Genomic DNA, 26266 nt, shown 5'->3' on the forward strand with positions numbered 1-26266 from the left:
TTAGATTTGTCTGGATAGGAGAAGTTCGTCCACATCTGCTCGAGCCTCTTTTTGTTCTTCACCGACGTGGACACTGACGTCCACCTACCGTTTCCGGCGGACATCTTTGTCATCGGGCTGAGGGGAATCTGCACAATTTACGTCACATGACTGTAGGTTGAAGTTGTACTGTACCCTCAACTTCTAGCAACTAAGGCCGCCTCAAGCTCAGGCGCAGCAACGACCTCCAAGCAACACTCTAGTCACTTTACGCAGTGCCATACAGAGGAAGCCAAGCCTCACTCGCCACTCTACATTCTGGAACTGCCGTAAAGGCTCCCGGAGGGCAACGAGCCGTCGGCTCTCAAACGATGCCAAGCAAGCTTCCTGTATCTGTTGAGATGACACGCCCATCCCATTGACTGTGGGGCCAATCCTCACGATGAGGTGTTGTTATTGTTAAAGAGAAATATTGCACAATTGTTGACGCATAAACTAATACTGAAGTACTGTTTTCTTGACTGTAGGCGTGCACTGCTGGATCGAGATATCGTCCAGGTGAAGGTCGCCAAATACAAGGGCAGAAACGCTCGGAGTCGTACCGTTCTGCTCGGGGCTCTTGCTGGACTTCTTCGTTCGCTTCATTTGCTCCGGAATATCGCGGAGTGCGTTCCTCAGTACTCGTCTCCCAGTCCCACAGCTACTAGGCACAAAGGAAGTTCCAGAGCTTCGGCTTGAGCTGCAATAGTCTGAGAGGGGATGTCCTGGATAGGGACGACGTTTGTCTTCGGGTCGATCGTTGTAAGCAGCACAACGCGAGGCATAGGCTTCTGTTCAACAGCGTAAGACTCGTACAAGGCACCCAGTGCCAAGAATGAGTCCTTCCCGCCACTCCAAAACATGACCACAAGGTCGTTCTGCGCGTCAGAGCCAGCGTCAGCACCTTCGGGCCAGAGCTTTTGGCCACCCGGGGATCCCTTCGCGAAACCGCGTGAGCGACGACGCGGCTGCAGGAAAATATTACCAGCTAGGGTGTTCTTGCGCCGAGACGGGTCCTTGACGTTCGCGTGGCCGTAGGGGCAGTGGCGGCACCCGTTGCCACAGCAAACTTGCCGCTCCGTCAAGATGTACGCTGCCATAACGGAGTAACCCGTGGCTGGATCTGTGTACATGGCCTGCTTGTTGGTGCACGCAGCTTGATGCAGCTCCTCGATCTCCAGCAACTCCGCCGACTTGGTCTCCTCAGCCTTCGAATCCCTCGCAACCAGCGACGTGTCGAAGAGTTTGTACGGGAACGTCGAGTCCTTCATCCAGCCGCTCTCCGGTTCATGCAGCGCGTGCACGAGCCACTCCAGCGCCACCAGAAGCCGCCTCGTCAGACGAGTGAACATGGACGTGCCGTCCACAATGAACACCTTCGGATGCGCTTCAACCTTCAGCAGCGACGTCCACCAGTCCCCGACGCGTCCTTCCAGCAGCTCCGTCTCCGTCTTGTCCAGACTCAGTCCGCACAGTGCCACGACCACCTCGTCCACTTCTCCCCCATCCTCCAGGTCCTCCACCACGTGGCCTCCACGATCTCCCGCATCCAGCCTTTCGTGCCGAGGAACAGCGGCTCGAGCCACTCCACCATCAACACCTTCGCTTTCCTACCATTACTATCTACAAATACTCTCGCCTGCTCCTTCAACTGCTGCAGTCTGCTGTAGTGTTGCTGGGCCATGGCCTCCCTCACCTCCGTCACGCCCAGCGCCTCGCCGAGCTGCTGGAACTGCTTCACCAGCGCGTCCTCCAGGTTGCACGTCACGATCTGCGTCAACTGGCCGCCCGCGCGCAGTTTCGCAGCCCTCAGCAGCTGCGTCATTGGCAGCGCCATTGGGGGGCTGCACAAGTTGCTGCAGTTGCTCGTCAGTGCCGCTGTCCACGGCCGCGCGGACGCTGGAACGCTTTTAAAACCTCACCGGCACAACAGCAACACACAGCACTACATAACCCTGCAGAAACTTAACGATGAGGTGACCCTTCACACCAGCGAGTGCTTCGGCGTACGCAATCATGATGAATTGCATACAAAGACGAAACATTGATTATTCTACGCCCGAATGATTATTCGACGCATCTCGCCGTTCGTAAGGGTGTCACGGACACTACTCGATGCAGCATATTGTCGAGCCGCATTTCGCGGTTTGCCAAGACACCCACAAGCGAGACCCAGTGAAGTCGCGTCATGTTGAGCAAGTCGGAGCTCACCCCCGAAGATGCAGGCGCCTACCAGCGCGTAGAAACTCCTCGCGCCGTTGCTGTCGACGTCAATGTGAAGCCCAAGCGGGTGGACACCCCAAGCTACGGCACTAGCAGCGACTCAGGGGCCAAGGAACTGGACCTTCGTCATGAAATGGTGCACGATGGCCCCACCTCCTTCAACTTCAGCAACTTGTACCGCTACGCCACGACGTTGGACAAAGTTCTACTCGCGGTCGGTATCATCACGACGGGAGCCAATGGCGCTTTGTTCCCCCTCATGGCCATTGTCTTCGGCGATGTATTGACGGGGTTCACTACCACGCCTGTGGACATGGACAAGGTCAACAGCGCGGCTCTCGACTATCTGTATATCGCCATCTTCCTCTTCATCACGGACTACGTCTCGTACGTGGCGTTCTACTACAGCGCCGAGCGACAGATAAAGGCACTGAGGGGTGAAGCGCTCAAGCACATGCTGTACATGGGCATCAGCTGGTACGACGCGCACGACGCGCTGCAGTTGTCCAGTCGGTTGACGGGCGACACGGTGAGGATCAGGGACGGCATGGGCCACAAGCTCGGCGATTCGCTTCGATACTCGATCCAGTTTGTCGTGGGTTTTATCATCGGATCCGCCCATGGGTGGGATATCACGCTGGTGATGGCGTGTGTGATGCCTGTCATGGCGCTCTCGCTCAACTGGATGATCAAGACGTTCACGATCATGTCGGACTTTGCCCAGAAGGTGTATGCTGAAGCAGGATCAGTGGCCAAGGAGACACTGGGCTCTATCCGTACTGTGGCTTCGTTGAATGGAGAGCAGAAGGCAATTGAGAAGTTTGAGAGCAAGATTTTCAAGGCAGAGACGGAAAACATCAAGCTGAACATGGTGGTGACAGTGGTGTATGCGCTGTTCTTGGCTAGTATGTGGATCATGTACTCCGTCGGACTCTGGTACGGCGGGTGGAATGCTTCAAAGGGGGAACCAACGCCGGGGGGTGTTTTCGCTGCCTTCTTTGGCGTCATGATGGGAACAGGTTCTCTCGGCCAGGTTTCCCCGAGTGTTTCCGCTGTGGCTAAGGCCGCTGGTGCTGTTGAGCAACTGTTCGCGATCCTGGACACTGCGAGTGCTATCGATGCGGAGAAGGAGGACGAGGGAATCATTCCTGACACGTGTGAAGGCAAGATCGATGCGGTGAACGTCAACTTCACGTACCCGAGTCGTCCTGACGCCCAGATCCTGCGCGACTACAATGTCACCATTGAGCCTGGTGTGACCGTGGCTTTCGCTGGTGCCAGTGGCGGCGGCAAGAGTACGCTGATTGCTCTGATTGAACGCTCTTACGACCCCACCAGCGGCACCATCTACCTCGACGGACGGGATGTTAAGACACTGAACGTCAAGTGGCTGCGCTCGCAGATCGGCATGGTGTCGCAGGAACCTGTGCTGTTCGCCATGACCATCTTCGAGAACATCGCCATGGGTGGCGACAACGTGACCCGTGAAGAGGCCATCGAGTCCTGCAAGCTGTCGAACGTGCACAACTTCATCATGTCCTTGCCGGAGCAGTACGACACGCTGGTGGGCGAGAAGGGCGTCTCTCTATCTGGCGGTCAGAAGCAGCGAGTCGCCATTGCCCGTGCCATTGTCCGCAAGCCCAACATTTTGGTGCTGGACGAGGCCACGAGCGCGCTGGATAACGAGAGCGAGAAGATTGTGCAGGCAGCGCTGAACAACCTGATGGCCACGACCAACATGACCACTCTCGTAATCGCCCACCGGTTGAGCACCATCCGCAACGCGGACAAGATCGTGGTGTTGAATGAGGGCCACATTGTGGAGAGCGGCACGCACGACTAGCTCTTGAAGATCGAGCACGGCGTCTACCAGAACATGTACCGGATCCAGGAGCTGCGATCTCAGGAGGAGCAGCAAGAAGCGGAGAAGCGTGAGGCCGAGAACGGACTAGAGAGTACGAAGATGACACGGACATTGAGTGGGGTATCGGCTAAGACTGACATTTCAGTGAGCGCGGTGGAGAAGAACTTCTTGGACAAGAAGCCGTTCAACCTGTTTGATTTACTGAAACTCAACGGACTCGCGCGGAACCACTTTGTCTTTGGGCTGGTCGGTTCCTGCGTCGGAGGCATTGCGGTGCCAGCTTCAGCCCTATTAATCACGGGCATGATCACTGCTATGACGGAACAATACGCGCTCTTCGAGAGGACCTGGGGACCGATCTCACCTGACAACGTTGTACAACGACGTAGAGCTGTACGGCATTCTCTACCTCGTCGGCGCTGCAGTGATCGCGATCTTCACGTATCTGCAAATGAACTGCTTCAAGTACATGGAAGAGAAGATCACGACACACTTGCGCACCGCCAACTTCAGGGGCTTGTGTTGACAGAATGTTGGCTTTTTCGACGAGAAGGAGAACGCGACTGGCGCGTTGACTGCTGATTTGGCTACGAACGCCACCAAGGTTTCGCTGATGTCTGGAGTCCCAAGCTGCGTTTACCCAAGCTGTCTTCACTTTGATCGCTGCGCTTGTCATCTCCTTCGGGCTCGGAAGTTGGCTGCTATCGCTCATCATGCTGGTGCTTTTCCCCATGTGGATTTTCGGGGAGGTGGCGCGTATGAAGGAGATGGAAGATGCTGGTTTGATTTCAGATGACTTGGCAATCCCAGGAGCCCACGCGTCAGAAGTCGTTGGGAACATCCGCACGGTTGCCGCTTTGGGTATCGAGAAGAAGTCTGCCACCACGTTTAATGAGCTGCTTCAAGAACCGCTGCGCAAGGGCCGGAAGGAAGAGCAGGTTAGTGGTCTGTCGCTGGGATTCAGCTCCTTCATCATGATGGCCACGTATGCGCTCGTGTTTTGGTTTGGAGCCAAGAAGGTGAACGACGGCACCGTTGGTTTTGCGGAGATGATGCGGACATTGATGGCCATCACGATGTCGATCCAGACGGTCAGTTTTTGCCTCCCGATTCTTGACTGACGGACCCAAAGCGTTCAAGGCCGGATCGACGATTTACGCACTTCGTGATCGCGTCGCCCCAATTGATTCATTCACCTCCGACGGATTCCGTCTAGCCAAGGTTGAGGGCCGCCTCGAGTTCAAGAACATCTCGTTCCGATACCCCGCGCGCCCGGAGATCAACGTGCTCAAGAACTACAACCTCACTATTGAACCCGGCCAGACGGTGGCGTTCTGCGGCCCTAGTGGTGGAGGCAAGAGCACTATCATCTCGGGGATCGAGCGGTTCTACGACCCCGTGGTTGGCGAAGAGCTGCTCGACGGCCGCAACATCAAGGACCTGAACCTGAACTGGCTGCGCAGTCAGATGGGTCTGGTAGGCCAGGAGCCCACACTGTTTATCGGTACTATCGCCGAGAACATCGCGTACGGTCTGGCCGAGCAGCCGAGTCAGCAGGAGATCGACGAGGCCGCTAAGATGGCCAACGCGCACGACTTCATCACGCATTTCCCGGACGGCTACGAGACGCAGGTGGGCATGAAGGGCGAGCAGTTGTCTGGCGGCCAGAAGCAGCGCATCGCCATCGCGCGTGCGATCCTGAAGAACCCCAATATTTTGCTGCTGGACGAGGCCACAAGCGCTTTGGACTCGGAGAGGTGCAGGAGGCTCTGGACAAGGTGGTGGCGCTGAAGCGGCGGACGACGATCGTCATTGCTCACCGGTTGTCTACGATTCGTCGCGCCGACAAGATCTGCGTGGTGAGTGGAGGCAAGATCGCGGAGCAGGGCACGCACCAGGAGCTGCTGCAGCTAAACGGCATTTATGCCAACTTGGTCGAGTCAGCTACTGCTTAGACAGAGACATCCTTTGAGTACTATACAAGTAGATTTGCTTTGGGATTTAGCGTGTCATGCATTTTAGGTTTTGAACGAGATAGTGGTAGCTACTATACAATCTAACTTCGCAAGTGCTAGAGCACTTCCGAGCCGAAATACCAGAAAATGTAAGTTGATGGAGTCGTAGATTTCGCATTCTTAATAGGGTCGCTTAGGTCCAACTGTTGCAATCCTACTTTTCATCATGTGAGGTGTCAGTGTCAGCTGACTGATGCCTTTCAAGGCAGGTCCGCACTAGATTGCAGACCAACGTACTGATATCGGACGCGCGCATGTCATAGGCGACGGGCATATTTCCCTTCATTAGGTTGACAGAGTTAGGGTTGTCCACCGAGTGACTAGAGTGACTATGGCTAACCTGAAACGCTACTTGGTATAGCCCTGGCTCCAGATTCCTGATGATGCCATCATCTCCGATTGAATAGTTTTCCAGCATTGACCAAAACAATTTTACGTTATGCTTGGAAGTTGCCTCCAACCGAATGGTCTCATGACGCTCTGCAGCTGATTCGAGCCCCTCGATGTCGTTCTGCAACCTCGAAATCACTTCTTCGCGACCTGACAAATGTTGCCGGAGGTTCTTCAGTTCTTCCGATGCAGTGGTTAGCTCAGTTTGAAGTGACCCCACTTGGTTTCGAAGATCAGCATCCGCCACTTCGCGTTCCGACAGGTCACGTTGAAGCTTCTTCACCGCGTCTTGCAGCTCTGCTACTATCGTGTTGACTGCCGCGTCACTTCGGAGATCTTTCACCTCGTCCTGTAGGTCGCGCAGCTTGGCCTCGAGAATATCAACCCGCTCGACCGAAATCGGCTCCAAGTCGAACGCGTACGTCAGCATACGAGGGCGCAGCATCGCTTGAATCTTGACCGAGAATTCCTGTTGCAAATGGCTCTCCTCTGTGCTCTGCAGAGATCGTGGAAGCTCACTTGCGTCTTCGACAGCTCGATTCAGTAACTCACGGAAGCACTGCAGTCAGCAGGGTACGTGGATCAACCCCGAAATTTCAATGTGATCTGACGTAATAGTATGAACGCACCTCGATGCAGTCAACGGCACCACATCCGGAATGTAGTTGGAGGGGTTAACATAGTCGATAAGTATTAAGTCGTTCGTGCACCTGCGGTCAGCAGAGATTGATCGGATCGCCCGCGGTATAATATTTGCACAACTTACCACTGTTTCTTGCTTTCGCAGTTCTCGAGCCAGATGCGGAGCTTGCCGCTTCTCAGTGAGAGCGAATAGCGGTAGGGCTGCGTCGGTGGGAGCGCAAAGGTCGTAGTGCCTTCGTATTCGATGCTTTTGTGCACGACGGCCTCGGTGACAGATTGGACCGGCACGCCTAAATTGGTATCTTGAGCAGAGGGGCTGGACAATGCTTGGTTACTGGCAACCTTCGCGAAGCCGGACTTCTACGAAAAACGTCGTGCAAATCAGCCGTTTTGTATGGAATTCAGGGTGCAGCACCCTGAATTCCATACAAAACGGACCGTGCCGCAACGGCAACGGAAATACTCGAGAATCACCTCGTCGTTCTCGTCGCGACACGGGCGGAAGTAAAACCCCGAGACTTGGGAGTTCATGTAGGTAGGGCGAGGGGGGCGGATAGCGCGAACCATGCTGGATGAGGTCTTGGAGGCTTGAGAAGTGAAAATTGAAAAGTGAGCGCTGCCAAATGAGCTGCAACTAGCAACGCAGACAACCAGTGATTCCAGTTCTTCTGAACGACTGGAAGCGAGAAGATGGCTGGTAAAACGCTAACAGTATTATATAAAGGTAACTGTCATAAATTATGTAATATCACAAAGCACATCAATAAATTATCACGGTAGATGGCTGAACCCGCCGAAATGCGTAATTTATTGTTATTTTCTGAAATAATGTTATTGACAATGCTATTTTCGGAGGCCCTGAGGGTGCTCATTGACCGGCGAATTCCACGAATGCGAAAATATCAGGCATACAAACATCAAATGAAACGGCCCATAATGCAAAATGTAGTGGAATTCATCGTGCAGTTTGCACGAAGCATTTTATACCGCATATTTGGTACATCTTGCGAAAATAGAAACGCCGACGCTCGTGTGCAGGTAGCAATGCAGAGCTTCGGCGGTATATGCGGAGATTGGAGAACTGCTGATGACAAGCAAGTACGTAGCTCTGTCGATACGGTAAGTTTTAATTTGTCAGATCTTTTGTCTGAGCAGGTGAAGTAAGTTAAATAAAATGATTGTTCCTTTTCTTCTGCGTTGAGCAAGGGAAACTTTGTTGATTGTCGTAGACACTGCCCATGCACATAGGCCAGCTTTAGCTAAGACCTACTACGTTGATTGAGCGGTAGTTTACTTCGATAAAGCTCCAGCGCGCGTGTAAAGTTCCGCGTGCTGCATTATCGTCGAGTCCACAGCCGATTCGTGTCCGGTCTGGTCGCAGCAAAACTTGAATAGAGCCAACACCGCAGCACCGGTTATCTCGATCGCTTCCATCGCCGTTAGTGTGCCGTTCGAGAGTCTCATCAAAAGCTACCTAGAGCAAAGAACGAACGCCCCGAGCTACTACCAGCGTCGCTGCCCGGGTCCAGCAGAAACTCGTTTCTGAATTGGCTACTTCCGCGTTCAGAACGGCATGGCATTTTCTGAGTCAGAGGTGTAAAACCTCTTCGATATGCCCGAGCTGCCGATGCAACCAAGGGCAGCGGCGCCCTTGTATCCCACGGACCAGTGATGTCTGGCGCCGAGTAAACGGCGATGCCATCGCCCGTCGAGAAGCGGAAGTACGTGCCATCAGCGCGACGGATGATGCTCGGATCGTTCGTGTTCACGCAGACGCCTGAACATGCCTCCGGGTTGACGTACGTATCGGCAGCTGCGCTCCACCAGATGTGTTGTGTGATGCGACGACGCTCGCCCACGCCGCCGTCCGCTGCGCTGCTATCTACGACCAGCTTCGCAACCTTAGAGACGCTGTCCCCGCGTCACGCGAGTCTCTAGGGCTATTATGAAGCAAGGTAGTACTAGGTAAACGTAGTGGGTGTCGACAGAGATGGCCTTCTCCGCACTTGTCACTCGTTAAGCACATGAATCGAGAGCTTTCGTAGATATCTTGCTGAAGAGCTTTGGAGAGAGCTCTCAGCTCTAAGAGCTGAGCTCTTTGAAGTCTCACGTTGAACTCGTCAACGTTGTCAGAAATACCATAGAAATATCATAGAAACGTTTCTATATTTCTTGATTAGCGTCTTGAATGAGTGCGGCGATGGACGGGTCCTAGAAACTATGCCCCAGGATGATCCGTATTCTTAGCTCTTAGCTCTGATGCATGGTTTTATCCATAGAACGACAGATAAGATATAACTGGAACATGAGTTATGATCAACAAAGTTGCTGTGTGTCTTGAGTTTGTGTTAGAGCATGGCAGCTCGAATAGTTCTCCACCGGTGACCAGAAGCACTTACTCCCGCACATGGCAGTTGCCTCCAACTGAATGAATTCAGGACTCGCACCAGTTAATCCGTGGACCTTGGAGCTACACTTTACAGTGCGTTGGGGCTTCATCACTTCGGCCTTCAGTAACTTAACTTGGTGTTGGAGATCTTAAATCACTGCTTCGCGGTTCGACAGACCACGTTGGAGCTTCTACACCGAGTTCTGTAGCTCCACCACTACGAAACCTGCCCCAGCGCCATGCCGAAGATGCTGCACCTCGTCCTGTAAGTCGCGCAGCTTGGCCTCGAGTACATCGATTCGCTCCACTGAGATCGGCTCCAGATTGAATACATAGGTCAGCACGCGAGGGTGCAGCATCGCTTGAATATTGACCGAGAATTCCAGCCGCAGCCGATCATCTTTTGTAGACTGCAGAGACCTTGGGATATTGCTTGCGTCTAGGACAGGGCGACTCAGTAACACTGTTACGAAGGAATATACGGATCAGTATCTTACTTAACGCCATAGCATAATGTACGGACGTACCTCAATGTAGTCGAGAACGCCTACATTCGGTATGTAGTTGGTCGCGTCGACGTATTCCACAAGAACAATGCTCCTACAACACCCAAGGATGAATATTGGGTCAATACCATAACAATTCAAGTGTAAGATCGATTAGAAGACAACATTACCATTGCTTCTTGTTGTCGCAGTTCTCGAGCCAAGCTCGGAGCGTACAGCTCTTCAAAGATAGCGAATAGCGGTAAATCTGCATCAGCTGCGGTGCGAAGGTCGTAGTGCCTTCATACTCGATATTGTCGTGCGTGACCGCCACGGCGACGGGTTGGACAGGCACTGCCGTGGTGGTTCCTTGGACAGAGGCACCGGGTACCGTCTCAAAGCCGGACATCTTGATTAATGCGGTGTTGGGCAGAAAGCTGGAAATTCCGGAGTGACATTGACCGACGAACGTGCCCTAAACATTCTCAGACGACCAAGATGGTGCTGCCAAAGTACTCGGTTCTGGCGGATCGGCTTATCGCACATAAGCCAAGATGGGGAGTCAAGACGCTCGCAACGAACTGGATAAAACCAGCGGACAGAGTATTCTCACGAATAGTGCTTACCGGTAGTCACTGAATTGTAGATAAACCAAAGCAAAATCTGCAGCCTTAGTGGCATAGAAAAAAAAATTATAATCGGACCGTGTTGGTACAGCCAAGGGAACCACTTCAGCTTATCACTGCAGCCTGAGTGACTATCTACCTCTGTCGTCTCCGACACGCACTAATCTAGACAGTCAACTTCGCGGGGAGAGCGAACGTCATGTAACCACTCGAGACGCTGCCATTGACGTGAACGGATACTTGGTCACCTGCACATGGATGATGCTGGACAAAGAGAAAACCATCGGTGCAGCAAATAATGCGGTTGCCTTTATTCAGCTGCATTTTGCCATTGCCACTCGTTACGTGCACCGGAACGTTCACTTGGTAAATGCCTGGATTCAGATCGTGAAAAACTCCGTCGAGCACTTTGAGATGTTCGCAACGCCAGAGAAGCAGTCCTTCAGAGCCTAACTGACTTGTTGCTCGCGCAAGAAAGACGCTTGGAGCTTTTACGGACCCGCACAGCGTCTTCACCTCAGTTCGCAAATCCGAGATCATTTTTTGCATCTCCTCTTGCGCGGAGTTTCTCCCAGCAGCCTCTGCTTGAAGCAGCTTCACTTCCTGTTGCAAATCTTGAAGCTTTGACTCCAGAACATCGATTCGCTCCACTGATACCGGCTCCAAGTTGAAGGTGTACGTCACTACTCGCGACTTCAACAACGCCCTCACCTTCACGTAAAACTCGAGCAGCAAGTGATCGTCTTTTACTTTGCGAAGAGCTCGCGGAGGGTTTTTGACACCCTCCAGAGATGATGAGAGTAGCTCATGGAAACACTGTTCAACATTGTAGCAAGGGTAAGCCCACGAAGGTTTTGTGCACTCACACAAGAAGATTTATACTACCTCAGCGTAGTCGGGCGCACGGGCGTCTGGGATGGAGTTCGATCCATCGACAAATTCTTCTTGGTCCAGCTCTTGTGTGCACCTTAGAAACATCGAGTTAAAACGGAGAAAACATGAGCTTGTAGTTTAATATGTATTGCGCTTGAAAACGGTCTTACCAACGCTTCTTGCTGTCGCTGCCTTCGAGCGTGATTCGAAGTTTTCCGTTGTTTAAGGAGAGGGCGTAGTGATATTTATGTGTCGGCGGAGCAGAGAAGGCTGTGGTGCCCTCAAACGTCCCTGGTGTTTGTAGGGTGGACTTCACCATGCTTACAGCCAGTCCGAAAGGTACCGACGACATAGTGATCGGCTGAGCTGGGTAGCTCGAAGTGATCTCGTGTCGGCGCCAATTGACTTGTGGGAGACCGACACCCCTACTAGGTAGTATGCTAAAAGTGGTGGGGATCGCTATAAAAAGTATTCGTCTTATCCAGGGCAAGAAGAATACGGGTTGATCAAGCAGGAAGCCATGAAGAAGGCCAGCACATGAAGATTCGAAACGGGCTTTACATCTACATATGCATAGAAATCGTAACATTGGTACAAGCTCTGTAGTCTATTCAACATCCCCGATGCGGGTAAACGTAATCGAGGTGCTTGCAACGACTTCGGTGGGGCATTTCACTGTGAGTTGATCGCCCTTGTCGATACGGACAACGCACATGAGGCTGGTAGAGCAGAAACTTCCTTCAGTGTATCCAGAGTAGGCGAACTGTACACAAGTAGAGCCTTTCATCAGCTGAATGGCTTCTGGAAGACGGTCCGCGTGGTGATTGACGACAGCCAATATCTGGTACAAGCCTGAAAGCGGCAACCGAATCACACCGTCCTCTCCAAACACACCATCGAGGTTGCTATTGCTCCAGCGGATGACGTCGCCAACTCGGCTGGTTGCGACCGCCTGGGCGAGCACGAAAATGTCTTTCGCTTTAAGCTGAGCTCGTACATCCCCCAGTATCTTGGTCAGCAAGGCGGCACGTGCTTCAGATTCTTGGCGCAGTTTCTCCACTTCCGCTTTGACAATCTCGATCTCCGCCTGAAGTGATGCGGATTTGTTTTCAACTTCCAGGCGCAGTTTATCCATTTCGATCTTCATGTCCCGCACCTTGGATTCCAGAACGTCAATGCGCTCGACTGAAATCGGTTCCAACACGAATGCGTATGTCATCCCACGGGACTTACGCAGCACCTGAAGTGTTACTGCGATCTCCAACCAGAAGGTTTCGTCCTTGACGCGGCTGAATGTGCTCGCAATCTTGTCAATGCCATCGCCAGCAATATTTAATACTTCACAAAAACACTGGAGAGGACCATACAGTTGGTAAACAAGAAAGCTGCAATAAAGAGGCTTAAATCATACGTGCAATAGCAGCGTCCGGGATGACGTTCGTGGCGTCGACAAAAGCGTTAACGCCTAGTTCAGATGTGCACCTGTGTTGGGATACCAGTTGCGGTCATCAGTATCCAGTCTTCCGTTACCCCATACAATCGTGGTGGTCCTCCTTCAGATGATCCCGTCACTATGTAGGCACATCGTTGCCTCCCTTCGGCTGGCATAACTTCCTCAAGTTCGCGCCGCTTCCTCACAACCTTTAATGGACCGATGCCAGCTTGAACGCGGGAGAAACTGCTTGCTTCGCAAAAGCGAAAGTAGTATCATGCTCAGCGTATTGTACTGTACGTCGTGCTGCCTACCATTGTTTTTTGCTGTCGTAGTCCTCGAGCCAGATGATGCGTAGCCTGTCGTTCTTGAGCGAGATCGCGTAGCGGTAGGTAGGCGCCGGTGGCGGTGCAAAGATGGTGGTCCCATTGAACTCGAGCACGGGTTGCGCGGAAGTCGAGGCAATGGGGCTTGGGGGCATGATGGTGGCGCTTTCAGTGTGCACCAAATCACTTGTGTTGAAAAAGCTAGTAGAAGATGGCAGGCTCTTGCAGTCCCCCTCGCTCCTCATTGTGAACGCTCGTGGATGTTGCGCAGCTCTTCTCTAGTCTAAAGTGAGAACATGCATACTTCGATTTCAAATTCGAAGACCTAAATCAGGAAGGAGGTGACATAAGACTACGAGGTGTCATGCGACATCATTTTTTTTTAATATTGTTTAGCTACCATGATACTATCAGAAAGGTGAATGTCTGGGCTACGCATTGAAACCTACGTCGACACCACCAACGCTGCTGCTTCAGTTTACGTCGAGGCATATCAAATATCACTCATTGTTCTAACATTTTATTTATTTATTTTGCATTAAAGTGGCAGTGTTTTCGTGAGGGATTAAACAGTGCACACGACGGCGTGTCCAGTATTGCGACTTTATTTCAGCAACACTGAGGACGCCCTTCGTTTGAGATTGCGGTCAGAATCCGAGTCATTCGAAAGTCACGAGTGATGGAGTACACATTCGGAATGAAAGCGATATTCCTGGAGCACATTGGCATCCTCAAAGCAAAAGTTCATTACCTCCAAGAAGAAGTTATGAGTCGGCTCAAGCGACTGAAAAAGACAACTATTACGTGATGCACGAGATTCAAAAGGAGCTGGCATCGCTTCGTCAGAATTTATTGAGCCGGGGAATGCCGACTGCCGCCCTACGAAACGAGCTGAAGGTATTCCGCTGCCGAACCGTCAAGTTCAAGCCACAACTAAAGTGGGTGAGTTAATTCGTTGGGAGAAATCAGTGGATGCCCCATAAGTATAATATTCGGCTGAAAGAAGGACAGCAGGTAGACACACAACTCGGAGGGAGCAGCCTGTCGGGCCACCAAGCTAATCTCTTCAAACTAGCTCACCCGCCGTACATTCTCGACAGAAGCCTTAGGCTGTAGACTCCTAAAAATGCGTGAGCAAAGAACATTCACTACCAAATGATGTATTTCTTGAAAGAGCAATACCACGACCCGCAGCTTTAGGGTAGGCATTTTCACAGTGAGCTGATCGAACACGAGTCATGCAATTGAGCGACGTCGATCCAAAGTTGCCTTGAGCGAATCCACAGTGCGCAGATTGAATGCAATCCGGCCTGAATGAACAAGTTGTGCCCCGCTGGCTGGTGGTTCACCACCGCTGTCATTCGGTACGTACCAGGCGCCTTAACGCGTATGATGCCGTCAATGCCGGTCACGCTGGCGTTCAGACCGAATACTCGTGGCTTGCACTGGGCTGACGACGGAGCATTCTTGGGCCAGCTCGTTTGGGTTGGATGGCACATCGCCTTCACAATTCGCCAGACAGCATAATGCTTTCAGCCTTTGGACAAAGATTACTTCGAGTTAGGTGCCATGCCACCAAGAACCACGTTCGAGACGTACTCAAGGACAGAGTTGCCAGTGATTCGCGGATTAGGTACATAAAGCTTGAGCGACTGTCAACTTTGCAGCACAACTGGGGTCGACAAAGATGAAAAGGATTACGGGGTTACTCCTCCACTTCCACATTGTAAAACATGGAAACCTGTAGGTAATTACCTCTTCACACGTTTTGTTGCAGGTCCACCCTCAGGCCCACGGGGTCTTCAGAGAACCCAACTTTGGGTAAATGTTCTTGTTCAAGAACTAGCCAACTTCTCCAACATCCGCGATGTTGATCCCGCAGGGGTGGTCGATCGAAATCCAAACCAGCCAAACCGCTGTCGTGACGACACCAGATGTCAACTGATCCCGTGAATAGGGTGAAATGTCCAAGGTATAATTCTCGAGGCTCATCCCGCGCGCTTCAATCAAATGGGCACAGCGACTTGCAAATTATCTGATATCATTTTCGGATGGTAAGGGTCTGCATACGCGCGTTGTGCTGATACTGCCGTTTTGGCTGATTGCTCGATAAGCTGACCTCAGAGTCCTGGTTGGGATCTGGAAGTCCTGGTTGGCAAGAGGAACTGCGACTAGACGGCACATTGTTGCTGACGACGACGACTTGCTTGCTTGCTTTTTTTTTTGAGAAGCACTTCAGGAGCTGCCCATGAAGATCTACCGTGGTTTCGTACTCCTGGAAAGCGTATGTAAAGTATGTACTACGTTGTAAGCAGTAGCAATGGTAATTGGGACTTGGCCATCAAAGTAAAGTCCGATTTCCAGTGCTGTACTCTGGGAAACGAAAACAAAATCTTGAAAATGTGTCGCTATTCGACAAGTAACCCGCGGCCATGGGAGAATCTCGAGAAGAGTTTATCGTTTCCACTTCTGCAGCCTACTGCACTAGCCTACTGCCTACAGAGATCACCTTACGCATTGAAAAAAAAGTGAAGCTATCAATGTATGGATTAATCAATATTCAGTCGACCGTCTAGCGTAAGATAAGCCCCGTCAAACACAAACGCCAAGTCCTCCGCATTGCCAAGCAAGCGTAACATGGGCGTCATCCAGTCCGACTCGCTGCTCAAGCTCAGAACCCGAGTCTGCTTCCAGACTGAAGCACTTCCTGGCGAAGTCTTTTTCATTGTCCCAGCCGAACACCGTGACTCCACTCGCCTCGAATCGCTGGTCAGTAGCTTCACAGCTAGACTCCTCCCTCGCTCAGATTCTCCCAGCTTCGGGAACGCGTGGCGCAGCATCTCCTCACACAAAACGACTTTGGTCTTCGTCTTGGCGACAATGAAGCCTTCGGGACCTTGTTCCACGTTGGCAGCACGGATCTCGAAGGTCGGTTGCGAGAGGGAGACAAACCTCCAGTACTCCAGCGCCGCTTCAACGCCTCGTCCATTCTCCACGATCACATCTGGAGCCATGGCTCGCTGCAGAAACTCACGGCGAGCGTGCGACTCGTGCAACGTTGGGTAGTTAGGAGAGTTGCAGCGCTCGGATATGGGCACATACGCCGTCAAGGCGAAGCGGAACAGTCGGAACAGGGGTATCAATAAAAAAATTCAATATGAAAATTGTTAATAAATATGAAAAAATATGTATTATTGGCAAGTGCCATATTAAAATTTATATTATTGGCTCGTATGATTTCAGGGCATACAAAAACACAGTCATGATACATGGAATTGAAATATTTAATCAGTATAATAATGATTATTGGCGATCGTCATATTTAAATCACTATTACTGACAAGCAGTTTTACCAATTCAATATAATACTGAATTGGGGGAGCCCTGAGTCGGAAGTACTCGGCCACCACGCTCCAGGGGGTAATCTCAGCGATGATACGTGGAGAGATGGTCTGGTGCTGGAACTCGAGCTTCTGCACTTGGTCTCGCAACACTTGTACTTGCTGCTCGAGAGTGTCGGCGTGGTCCTTGAGCTTCTGTCGGTACCAGATTTGAGTCAAGCGGCGACGCTCTCGGTTCAATTGCGCGGCGTCTTCTTCTTCTTGAAGTTTGCGGGTCTGAACTTGAGTGTCGTGTGCAGGAGGAGGAGCTGGTCTTTTGCCGGTATACCGAGGGATACTCCCATGGTCGAAAGATGTCGTCACGGCGACGCGTTCGTACGGAGATGAAGTCTTGTGGTCAGGGGTCGGAAAAAATAATACAAAAACAATTATTACGGAATTGTTCCACTAAAAGAATTGATTATTGGGAATCGGCGTCTTGCAATGATAATTATTGAGTCTAGTGGGCTTCAATATTTGTCGGTATTTTAATCTACATACAAATGTCAAGATAAAAGGCAAGCTCAATACAATAATTACTGTATTGTTCCACTAAAATAATTGATTATTGGTGGGAGTCGTATTGCAATGATTATTATGGAAGAAAGTAGCCTGCAATACAATTTTATATTTTATTTTTTGGTGGAAGCGCTCGGCCATGTGTGGGATCGAAGACTGACTGTAGCGCGCAGGAGCTTGGTCGAAGCCGCGGTGGGTGGATACTCCGCACCTCGTTGCACCGATCGCTTCGTCGCTGAGCCAGTGGGTGTTGGGGGGATAGAGGGCGCTGCTCATTTTGGGGCCAGAGCGGTGGGAGTGTCCGAGGTCGACTCGGCAAGAAGACAAGTGGACGGAGCAGTCTCAGGGTGAGTGACCGATAGGAGAGAGAGAGAGCTCATAACGCATTTCGTGCTTACGCCAGATGATCACATCCAAATATGGCAGATGACCGGCTTGTGCACTTCTCCCACGGCTGTGACGCCTCATACAGTAGAAGACTTGCAATATTGTACGAAGCGGCCTATGTGCATTGACTGTACTACAGCCAGACCATCGCTTACGTGCAATCACGAAAGTCGTTATCGACGGGGGTTCCAATCTTCTTGCTGGGATGACTGTGCGATTGACGCTTGAAAACTCTTCGCTAGGTGGCGCACGACGACCTCAAGTTGATCTGAAGTTCTTCTCACTGGAGTGCGCCCGAATAGCAGGGTGCTGTCTCAATTAGGGTTGTTTCATGCAGTGCTCGAAAGTACACGAAAGTACTTTCGTGCAGATTCATCAGCCCTTTATTACGGGGATAGCCCATTGAGACATCAATTGCGTCTCTCTACTAAGTACGATTAAAGCTCTTGAAATTACAGGCATAACCCTACCGAAACTGGTGCACGAAACAGCCCTAGTCTCAATTACTGGCCGGACAGAAGGCTACCGTACGCCAAGTTGAGGTTCTTGCACGAGCCTTGCGAGGAAGAGTCAATTTGGAATCACCACTAGTCTCGGAAGCGTTGCGGCGGGTGCTGTCCATGCTTGAAGAGGATAACCATTGGTTATCCGCTTGGTTATTAACACCTTGTCTCCGAACGTCGTAAGTTACGACATGTCTGTTTTTTATGTCATAAGTTACGAAATTGAGCGCGTTGTACTAGAAAAACGTAGACACGATATTCTCATACTTTAATCAAGTTTATTTCAAGCAACCGCAACCTATAAGGTGCGAGAGGTATCTGCGACAAGCTCACAGAACCGGGTCAGAGGATGGTTTCAGGTGGGTGAAAGATTCCAGTTTGATCCAGAGCCTGGACAGTTTGGTCCAGAGTCCGGACAGTACGTCCAGAGTTGGACCAGACAGATATCCTTCAGTGAAGGATAAGTGAAGGACCTTCACCCAGCACACGAAGTTGACTTTAGACACTTTTGGCGGCAACTCAGGGTGACCGGCTAGACCTGGGGAAGCGCGCCGTGTAGCGCACGCCCGGTAAGAACGCAGGCAAGCGCAAGAAGACACGGTAGGAACTGCTTCCCCGCGAAGAAGGAAGCGATGGTGGACAATGACAGCAATGACAGTGAGCGTGTAGGTTGCGTTGCAGTTAGTCAGTGGTCAGTTTCGTGTGGTTGAATAAAAGTTTGTTGAGCCAATGCACCTTCTTTCATGTGATTTCTGATCGAATCTGCAGAACAGTGCACCTCCTCAGCCGTCTGTTGACTGCAAGTGGGGTCATTTACGACATTGAGCGGCGATTGCTCTATTTCTATGTCGTATCACTTACAACATTGGCGAGAAAACCTGATGACAATTTATACACCTATCCCGACGATAAACACATGGTCCTTACAAATATCAAGTGAATCTGTAACTCGTAACTTACGACATGCGCATACGCGTCTGAGGCGAGTACCGTTCCGAGACAATGTGTTAACCAAGCCCGAAGTTAGCCGTTATGTACACTTTGTCTTCCCGACGTGTAGTACACGTCACGGGGAGCTTCGAACTTCAATCGATTCGGCAAGACAGCCAATGCGATGCATGCAGCTACTTCGCTGTCTGCAACAAGTACAGTACCGAGCTCTTTAGACACTACGATAACCGTTTAGAGACTCTCGTAGGCGAAACTTTGGTCTGGGAGGACAGTGTAGACTTCCTTTGTGTGCAAACGTGGGGTAGGCAAGAATAATGTAACATGAAAATTGGTGGCTAGTTTTCAAACCCTGGTGTAGCACCTTCCTGGCAAAAATTGGCGAAGTTGCCGTGCAAAAGACACGCAAGAAGTTAAAGGCGCGCTCGGCCGGGGGCTTTGCGTCCGAGCGCGTTGACGTCATGCATTCCAGCTATACAAATTTACACAAGAAGGATTCGTGGGATTTAGAGCGGGGCCCAAAGCCGCAGGAAAAAGAGCGTGATTTCAATGATTTTGAGTAAATGTTAGCTTATAAGGAGAAAATGCAGCTATACTAGTTATGATTTTCCAAATAAATTTCATAAATTTAAGAACTGCTCACTACAGTGTGTGGTACACACTACGGATACAGTCGACATTCTGGGAACAACCAGCCACGAAATGTACAAATTGGTGATGTTACGGTAGCCATAATCTGTGTACTATAGTTCTTACGAACTACGAATATGCTTGGGCATAGGGTTATACTATAAACCTTTTAAAGGGCCCAGTGCATCACCGGGGGCATACCGGCGGGTGCTCATTCCCCAAGTCGCTTCCAAAAGTCCCCCACCCCACGCAGACGCGCGCACGCAAAGCAAGACCAGCGCTTCAAGGCCCCGTACACGTTTGAGATGATTGAGGAGTTCAACCAATCGCTCATGCTGTCCGCCATGAAGCCCACGGCCGATTTCGGCGAGTACGCGCGCGTCCCTAGAACTGGATGTCGTCGCGATGAACAGCTGGCGCTTGGAACGGTACTCCACCGATGGCTTTGTTTACTGTATTAGTAATACAGTAAATCAGTATTACTTGGTCGGCAAGGCGTCCAGAGTTTTAATACGGTTAGCGAGTTCCCGGATCGGATACAGGTATCGCGCACGATACACATCTTGATGAAGATCTCGAAAAACTCACTACAGTACGGGTCGCTAGCACCGATAAGTAGTGCGCTTTTCACCTACTAAACGTGGATACTAAAGGTTTTGGTTCATGTAGAATTATTAAGACCACGCGTATGCCTATGAAGATGAGCAAGGGCGTTTTATTTCTTACGAGTCTCAGTATCTTGTGACGCGATCCAACAGATATCTAGTTCTGGGCGGCATCTCTTTACACTTCCTCAGAATTATTTTGCTTCACTTCACTGCACCGTATCATAACTTTCAATATGCTCAAGACTTCGAATTTGCTCCTGCAAAATTTTAATAAGGTTCTTTCCTGATCGCAATGGTTCGTCTCGAAGGGGGTGCATTGCAGTTGCGTGACCGTTTCCGTTGCCTGCAATGCCTTTGCTTCACCAGATGCACCTTTAAATTATCGTTTCCCCCGCCTATTTCGAATCGGAAAAGCCCAAAATTCGATAACTGCGCTATTATTGCGCGCCCTATCGACTGCTGTAAGTAATACTCTTCTATAAAAAAATGGTTCACTTTGTGGACAACGGCGCAAAGGTATAAAATAGCATCAGTCGCGATCGCGTTAGTGGGAAGGAGCTCGTGTTCATCATGGTGAGTTCATCAAACTCGCTCACATCGAAGTCTGACTTATGGACTCTTTTGACGACGCAAGACAACGACTACACGTCTTCTGGCGTCGAGCTCGCAAGCTTCCGATAACATTCCAACCAAAACTTCGCGGACATTATTCATCAGAGCGTATTCGCAAGCTCTTAGCCTACAGCCAAACCACGCCGTTGTCCTGGACAATCATCGTCAGTCTGATCTCACCCTTCCCGTGTTTGGTGATCCTCATATCAATTGACGATGTTCCATTGGCTTCACCCAGAGATGGCTCCAGTGCGAAATATCTGTTTTGGGTCCGAGACTTCGTCACAATGGCTCTCATGACGAGAGTGATCCTCGAACAATTCCAAGTCACCGTGCCAGCTCTCAACCTCACATCGACTCAAGTTTGTTTGATGCCGATCATCTCGAGTGGAGGGGCTGTGGTGTTCATGATAGATATCGATGGCAAGCGTCATTGGCTTCCCTTTACCCTTTGCTCTTGTAGTGGGGATCAACGTCTGGTATTAGTGCTGGTCGCATGCTTCGTGGACTTCTTCGGCAGAGTTTTAAATCAAAACCGAGTGCTGTTAAAGTAGCTGATAAGGGCCATCATCGTGCTCATTTGCCAAGTGTTGCTGACCTTCGTATACCCAGCGTACTTGTACGGATTCATCAGCGTCAGTGCCAAAAACCAAAAAGTTCTACGTCATGCTGCTCCCAGTCATCAAAATTGCTGCGAGGAACTGAATTAGCTACTGCTTGGGCAACAACTACGAATTGATCCCTCAGGTCATGATATCTAACGTCGAAGTGTTTAACGCATTGTACGTTTCCAGCTCGATGGAGAACTCGCACTCAAGCACTACGGTGGTGCAGTGGTTGCGTTGGACATTCTCCTCGGGCTTGTATCATTATTGGATATTCGGCATCTCAGTAACGCGATCCTTTTTCTGCGTCGAAAAATCCCCGCTGACCACCCTCTAAAAGCCGCAAGCTTCATTGAGATCGCTCTAAGATGATCCGAGAGCGAGATCCAGACTTTCGTTGCTGCGTTACGGTCCATTGGCAAAGTCGACGACATATCTAAGCGCCTTCAATCTGAATACCTTAAGCACCCTTCGACAAGTGAATATCCCATCAAGAGACCGAAAGCTGATTCCAGTTGAGCCCGTACGCCACTCACTCCCTACAGCAGACCTGTACAAAAGGTGAAGAGTCTCTCGTTGGAGTTGATTCCAACCGAGACACCGTTGATGAAGATTTTCTCCAACAAGGAGCGCCAGTGGTTTCTGGAACGCAGCGCAAGCGCGCTCTTTACCGCGGAGTTTGTGATTCTGGTCTTGTATACGAAAATCATCATCCCGCTGATCTATTGTGCGTTGCATTGGTGATTCCTGGAATTCATATGAATACTTTATTGGCATGAGCACCAGCAGGTTCGGGTCGGTGAGGACGTCGTCCAGCTTGCCATTGAGCTTGAGCGCTTGGAAGACGTCGTCTGTGGACATTCGTACACCCTTCCGTACTCAAGCTGTTGGGTCTGCAGACTGCTTGTACGAGTCCGGGGACTTTGTCGCAGCTTCGAGCGTCTTGGCTACGACGTCGTTGCCATAGGTCTTGGTCAAAGTTGGGATCACCGTCTTCGCCTTCTCCGGGTACTTGAGGTCGTACTGACTCACGTACTTGGCCCATGCGAGGAACTTGGGGCTCTCGAACAGCTTCTCGGCCGGCACAGCTTCATCTTGGCAAAGATATCGTCTGCGACCTTTCCCTTCTTCAGCCAACTCGCGGTCTTCTGCTTGTCGACGAAGTTTGTGATCTTCTTGAGACCAGGAATCGCGTTGATGCCGAACGCTCTCTCCTCGCTCTCGTCGTTATTACTTTTATCGCCCCTGAGGCTTTTGGTGGGGACGGTATCCACAGAAGTCGAATAAGCCACAGCCGTGGTGGAAACTTTCGAGTCCGTCACCGTCGAGGCAGCATCGACCTTTGTGAGGAGGAAAAAAACGCCGCAAAGCAATGCGAAGCACAGGAAACGCATTGGATTGTCGTGTTAGTTAGGCACTTGTTTCTAAATTGACAACAAGGCTCTGGACGAACCAATTTGCTGAATGTTGCCCAACCGACTGCATGCGTAAATTTGTTGACGGCACTTTACATCTTCACCTGATGATGATGAAGGCCCTTTAGAGTTAGAGTGCTGTTCCTTTTGATACTGTACTACACTGTAGTCCGTTTACTTTTTATGTGCACAGGGATCTGTGCAGTATTTGCAAAGTGTATATGAAGTTGAAGCTTTCCGGTTAAGCTAAGGTATAGAGCGCTGTTCCCTTGGGTTTCCATACACAAATTTATTGTGCACGCAGATCCGTATTTCCATTAAATGTGAAATTTTCATACTGTATAGTAATGCAGATACGTCTCCTTGATCGTTCAAGTTGATAGTGCAGCACTTCGCATGAGTGCGATCTACTACGAAGTACTAGGCTACAGGAAATACCAACACGTTTTAAAAGCCTTCCCAGCCAACCTTTAACCAGGAATAACATGGGAGAACGAGGTTCGAGGCGGGGGCGAGTTCCCACTTCTGCTGCTGTTGCCATTGCCGTGGGGCTGTGTACCCGAAATGCGGGACCTCATAATGGACCCGAAGCGCTTGACTTGCCGATACTTGAGCATCGCCACTCCCCCGTAACCCGTTCGAGCCGTGAATGCTGCGGTCGCTTGCAGGTAACTGTGAAGCGTGTCAAGTTTGTCCTCTAGTGAGACGAGTGGCTGCGGGGTGAAGCCGCCGTTCTCCTCCGTCCGGTCCTTCTTCTTGTCGGGCATGGGGGCGCCCATGCGAGCGCAGATGAAGTTGTGAAGGCGACGAGCGTCGTCACGCTCTTGCTCCCAAATAGGCTTGGGGGGCTCCACCACGAGCGACAACCGCCTCGAGCGCGTCGGAGACGACGTAGTCGACGATACTCCAGTCAAGGATGGAGCGCGCTTCTCGCGCTTGTTGGCTTCCACTTGTACGAACCAGTCGTGCGCGTGCTCGAGGTAGATCCACTTGCCCACGGGAAAGATGCACAACATGGCGCTATTAACTAGCTGAGAGGCCTTGATGTTCATGGCGAAGGTCACCGCCTCCATTTCAGAGGAAAAGAGTGCGTGCACGGCCACAAACGGCTCCTCGTACTGCGCATGGGCCGCCTCAAGCTTTGACAGCACCACACTCGCAACCGCAAAGGTGCATCGAGCAGTGCTGGTACCTGAATTGAAAGTTTTCCTTCGAGGTGACATGGGCGGTCGTGGTTGATCGGCCAGGCAGAGATGGTCGAGGTTCATTATTGTTCGACGCGCTAGGAACCGGAGACATCGCCACTTCTTGGAATGAGGCGAAGTGTACACTTCCGTCTCCTGGAGTTGAGTGGAGCGAGATCGTGGACTCCTCCACGAGCGGGCTGCACGTAGACATCGATCTCATCCGTGGACTACTGCCACTCATTTCTGCCACTTGCTGTAGCTAGAGTCGCTCCTCGTCAACTTTCGATCGATCGGCTCGCGGCATCAGCGCGTACGTCTTGAGCGGTAAAGCGAAGTACTTGAGGTTCGTCACTCCCGTGCTCTCCTGGAACCTCTCGGCTGCTTCACGAATCGCAAAGAGAGATCTAGCGGACTGCAGAATCTGAAAAGCTGGAGACTTCTTGGGCGCAAACGTCGCCTCTGATCGCTCCTCGCTACTCTCGTCTAGGATGACAAAGACCGCATAATCTGTCTCACTCGTACTTTCGGTCTGTGCAGTGAAGCGGGACGGTGAATACGCCTTCAATGGGGAGGCGGAGGGTTTCGCGTTGGTGAAGTGGAGGTGGCCTTGCGCTGTTGTACTCTTCCGTTTCGAACATCGGGGGCTTGTGGTTTGCTTCCTGGAGGACGAGAGAAGATGAAGTTTTCTTGCAGAAGCTGACTCAAGGCTTGTGACGTAATGGTCAAGCTTTGGTTCGAGTTTCGTACACTCGGAGACGGCTGGCGCAGCGGTGATACCGAGAAGATCGAGAGGACCGACAGGTTTCCGGTGCTTGTTCGTCGCCAATGCTCTGCTCAACCTCCTCCAGGTGCTTTGCCGTGCGATTCCACGTCGTACCAATCTGCTTCTCGACCACTTTGATGTCGAAAAATGCTAGCGAGTTGCCCTCCTTCAGCACTTCAGCTTGTCGACGCTCCTCGGCCGCCAAGACACCGTCTAGCTGTCGCTGTCGAGCGGCACTGGGTGGTGTGTCCACGTTGAAGGATGTGACGTAGTTGCCGAGTGTTTGGTCTGGATTGAAACACTTCTTCATGGCCTTAGTCTCTTGAGCCAGCAGCAGCAACTCGTTCGCTGGGACCAGGGCTTGCCTCGCTGTATTATTGCTCGAAGCCATACTGCGAGAAGTATCGGGAGATTTATCCTCGCTCACAGGAGGAAGAGGAATTCGAGGGAGCGTCGCCCCTCCTGAGGGTTGAGATACTTTCTCCGACTCGGTCGTCTTTGAAGTCCGCCTCGGCTCCGTCGTTTGGGCAGCTGCAGCTTGCTGTGTCTGCGAGATCTTTGCGGTAGTTCCGGTAGAGGGTTCTTTAGTTGCACCGCGGCGCGTTGCCGCCGCAGCAGACGGCAAAAGCTTCTCAATGCGTTCGTGGTTTACATGTTCTCGGAGCACCTTCTGCTTGTACGCTTCCCACTTTTGCGTCTTGTGGAATCGATCAATGTACACGATGCTCTCCGCGTGCGACTGGGCTGCAGCGCGCAAGGTGTCTCGAGCCGATCGCGACAGACGATTGAAGACGTCGTACTTTGACAGAAGCAGCACCTCTACTGGAGTACTCGCGCTCACGGTCAGTTCACAATGAATCACCTCGTTGAAATTCGCCCCCGCAGCGCTACAGTTAACGCACAACCCCCGCCAATTAGCACACAACGTGTAGATAGTAGTGTCAAACGTACTACGTACGCGTCATCGCCGACCACCCGGAAGCGACCGATACGCTCAACGAACACCTCGTGTCTCACTTGGGTAAACGGATCTGCGATTTCCTTCGTGCGACGCCATCGATGCTGCCGCCAATGGCAGCTACGACGCGGTGCAATGGGCGCGCGACCACGGAGTCCTCTCAACTAAGTCGGACCGAATCACGGAACGGGGACGCAACCCACGAGACGGCTATAACTTCCCGGTGCCGGAGGCTAACCGCGAGAGCCACGTCTTCTACGTTGTGCGCGCCGCCGCAGTCAACCGACACCCGGAGATCGTGGAGCTGCTGCTGCCGGACCTAAGGCTGGTGGAGGACTATTCTGACCTGCTGCTGAGGTCGACGCGCAGCAATACGCCGCTGCTGACGGAGCTGATTCTCGAGAGGTGCGAGGTTAATAGGTAAGGCGCTGTGCGTGGCCGTCAGCCATGAAGACCTGTGGCACGTGA

General features: G+C 51.5%; 9 protein-coding genes across 9 annotated transcripts; 2 read left to right on the forward strand and 7 right to left on the reverse strand.

Annotated features, from left to right (window-relative positions):
* Window positions 1-653: 653 nt before the first annotated feature.
* PHYSODRAFT_343060 (hypothetical protein) lies at window positions 654-1855 on the reverse strand (the record flags this gene model as incomplete). The annotated part of the gene is made up of 2 exons (XM_009541581.1): window positions 654-1603; window positions 1639-1855. The coding sequence occupies 2 exons, from the start codon at window positions 1853-1855 to the stop codon at window positions 654-656; spliced, it is 1167 nt and encodes a 388-aa protein (XP_009539876.1).
* A 351-nt stretch (window positions 1856-2206) lies between these two features.
* On the forward strand, window positions 2207-6060 carry PHYSODRAFT_343061 (hypothetical protein; the record flags this gene model as incomplete). The annotated part of the gene is made up of 7 exons (XM_009541582.1): window positions 2207-4060; window positions 4094-4196; window positions 4251-4498; window positions 4635-4720; window positions 4800-5196; window positions 5246-5795; window positions 5837-6060. 7 exons carry the CDS (start codon window positions 2207-2209, stop codon window positions 6058-6060), a joined length of 3462 nt encoding a protein of 1153 aa, XP_009539877.1.
* A 778-nt stretch (window positions 6061-6838) lies between these two features.
* Window positions 6839-7419, reverse strand: PHYSODRAFT_368914 (hypothetical protein; the record flags this gene model as incomplete). The annotated part of the gene is made up of 3 exons (XM_009541583.1): window positions 6839-7069; window positions 7136-7220; window positions 7277-7419. Coding segments are annotated over 3 exons (459 nt in total), but the record flags the coding sequence as incomplete, so codon positions are not given.
* Window positions 7420-7533: 114 nt separating this feature from the next.
* PHYSODRAFT_535900 (hypothetical protein) lies at window positions 7534-7719 on the reverse strand (the record flags this gene model as incomplete). The annotated part of the gene is made up of 1 exon (XM_009541584.1): window positions 7534-7719. One exon carries the CDS (start codon window positions 7717-7719, stop codon window positions 7534-7536), a length of 186 nt encoding a protein of 61 aa, XP_009539879.1.
* A 4413-nt stretch (window positions 7720-12132) lies between these two features.
* PHYSODRAFT_566766 (hypothetical protein) lies at window positions 12133-13438 on the reverse strand (the record flags this gene model as incomplete). The annotated part of the gene is made up of 4 exons (XM_009541585.1): window positions 12133-12579; window positions 12640-12924; window positions 12962-13007; window positions 13272-13438. 4 exons carry the CDS (start codon window positions 13436-13438, stop codon window positions 12133-12135), a joined length of 945 nt encoding a protein of 314 aa, XP_009539880.1.
* A 2394-nt stretch (window positions 13439-15832) lies between these two features.
* Window positions 15833-16867, reverse strand: PHYSODRAFT_535888 (hypothetical protein; the record flags this gene model as incomplete). Its single annotated transcript, XM_009541586.1, has 3 exons — window positions 15833-15986; window positions 16032-16366; window positions 16637-16867. Coding segments are annotated over 3 exons (720 nt in total), but the record flags the coding sequence as incomplete, so codon positions are not given.
* Window positions 16868-22503: 5636 nt separating this feature from the next.
* PHYSODRAFT_292768 (hypothetical protein) lies at window positions 22504-22869 on the reverse strand (the record flags this gene model as incomplete). The annotated part of the gene is made up of 1 exon (XM_009541587.1): window positions 22504-22869. The coding sequence occupies one exon, from the start codon at window positions 22867-22869 to the stop codon at window positions 22504-22506; it is 366 nt and encodes a 121-aa protein (XP_009539882.1).
* Window positions 22870-23360: 491 nt separating this feature from the next.
* Window positions 23361-25231, reverse strand: PHYSODRAFT_262292 (hypothetical protein; the record flags this gene model as incomplete). The annotated part of the gene is made up of 3 exons (XM_009541588.1): window positions 23361-24075; window positions 24392-24560; window positions 24955-25231. The coding sequence occupies 3 exons, from the start codon at window positions 25229-25231 to the stop codon at window positions 23361-23363; spliced, it is 1161 nt and encodes a 386-aa protein (XP_009539883.1).
* A 680-nt stretch (window positions 25232-25911) lies between these two features.
* Window positions 25912-26222, forward strand: PHYSODRAFT_343065 (hypothetical protein; the record flags this gene model as incomplete). Its single annotated transcript, XM_009541589.1, has 2 exons — window positions 25912-25966; window positions 26005-26222. The coding sequence occupies 2 exons, from the start codon at window positions 25912-25914 to the stop codon at window positions 26220-26222; spliced, it is 273 nt and encodes a 90-aa protein (XP_009539884.1).
* Window positions 26223-26266: the final 44 nt, after the last annotated feature.

This window comes from Phytophthora sojae, assembly GCF_000149755.1.
Source record: "Phytophthora sojae unplaced genomic scaffold PHYSOscaffold_26, whole genome shotgun sequence".
Taxonomy (NCBI): Eukaryota; Oomycota; class Peronosporomycetes; order Peronosporales; family Peronosporaceae; genus Phytophthora; species Phytophthora sojae.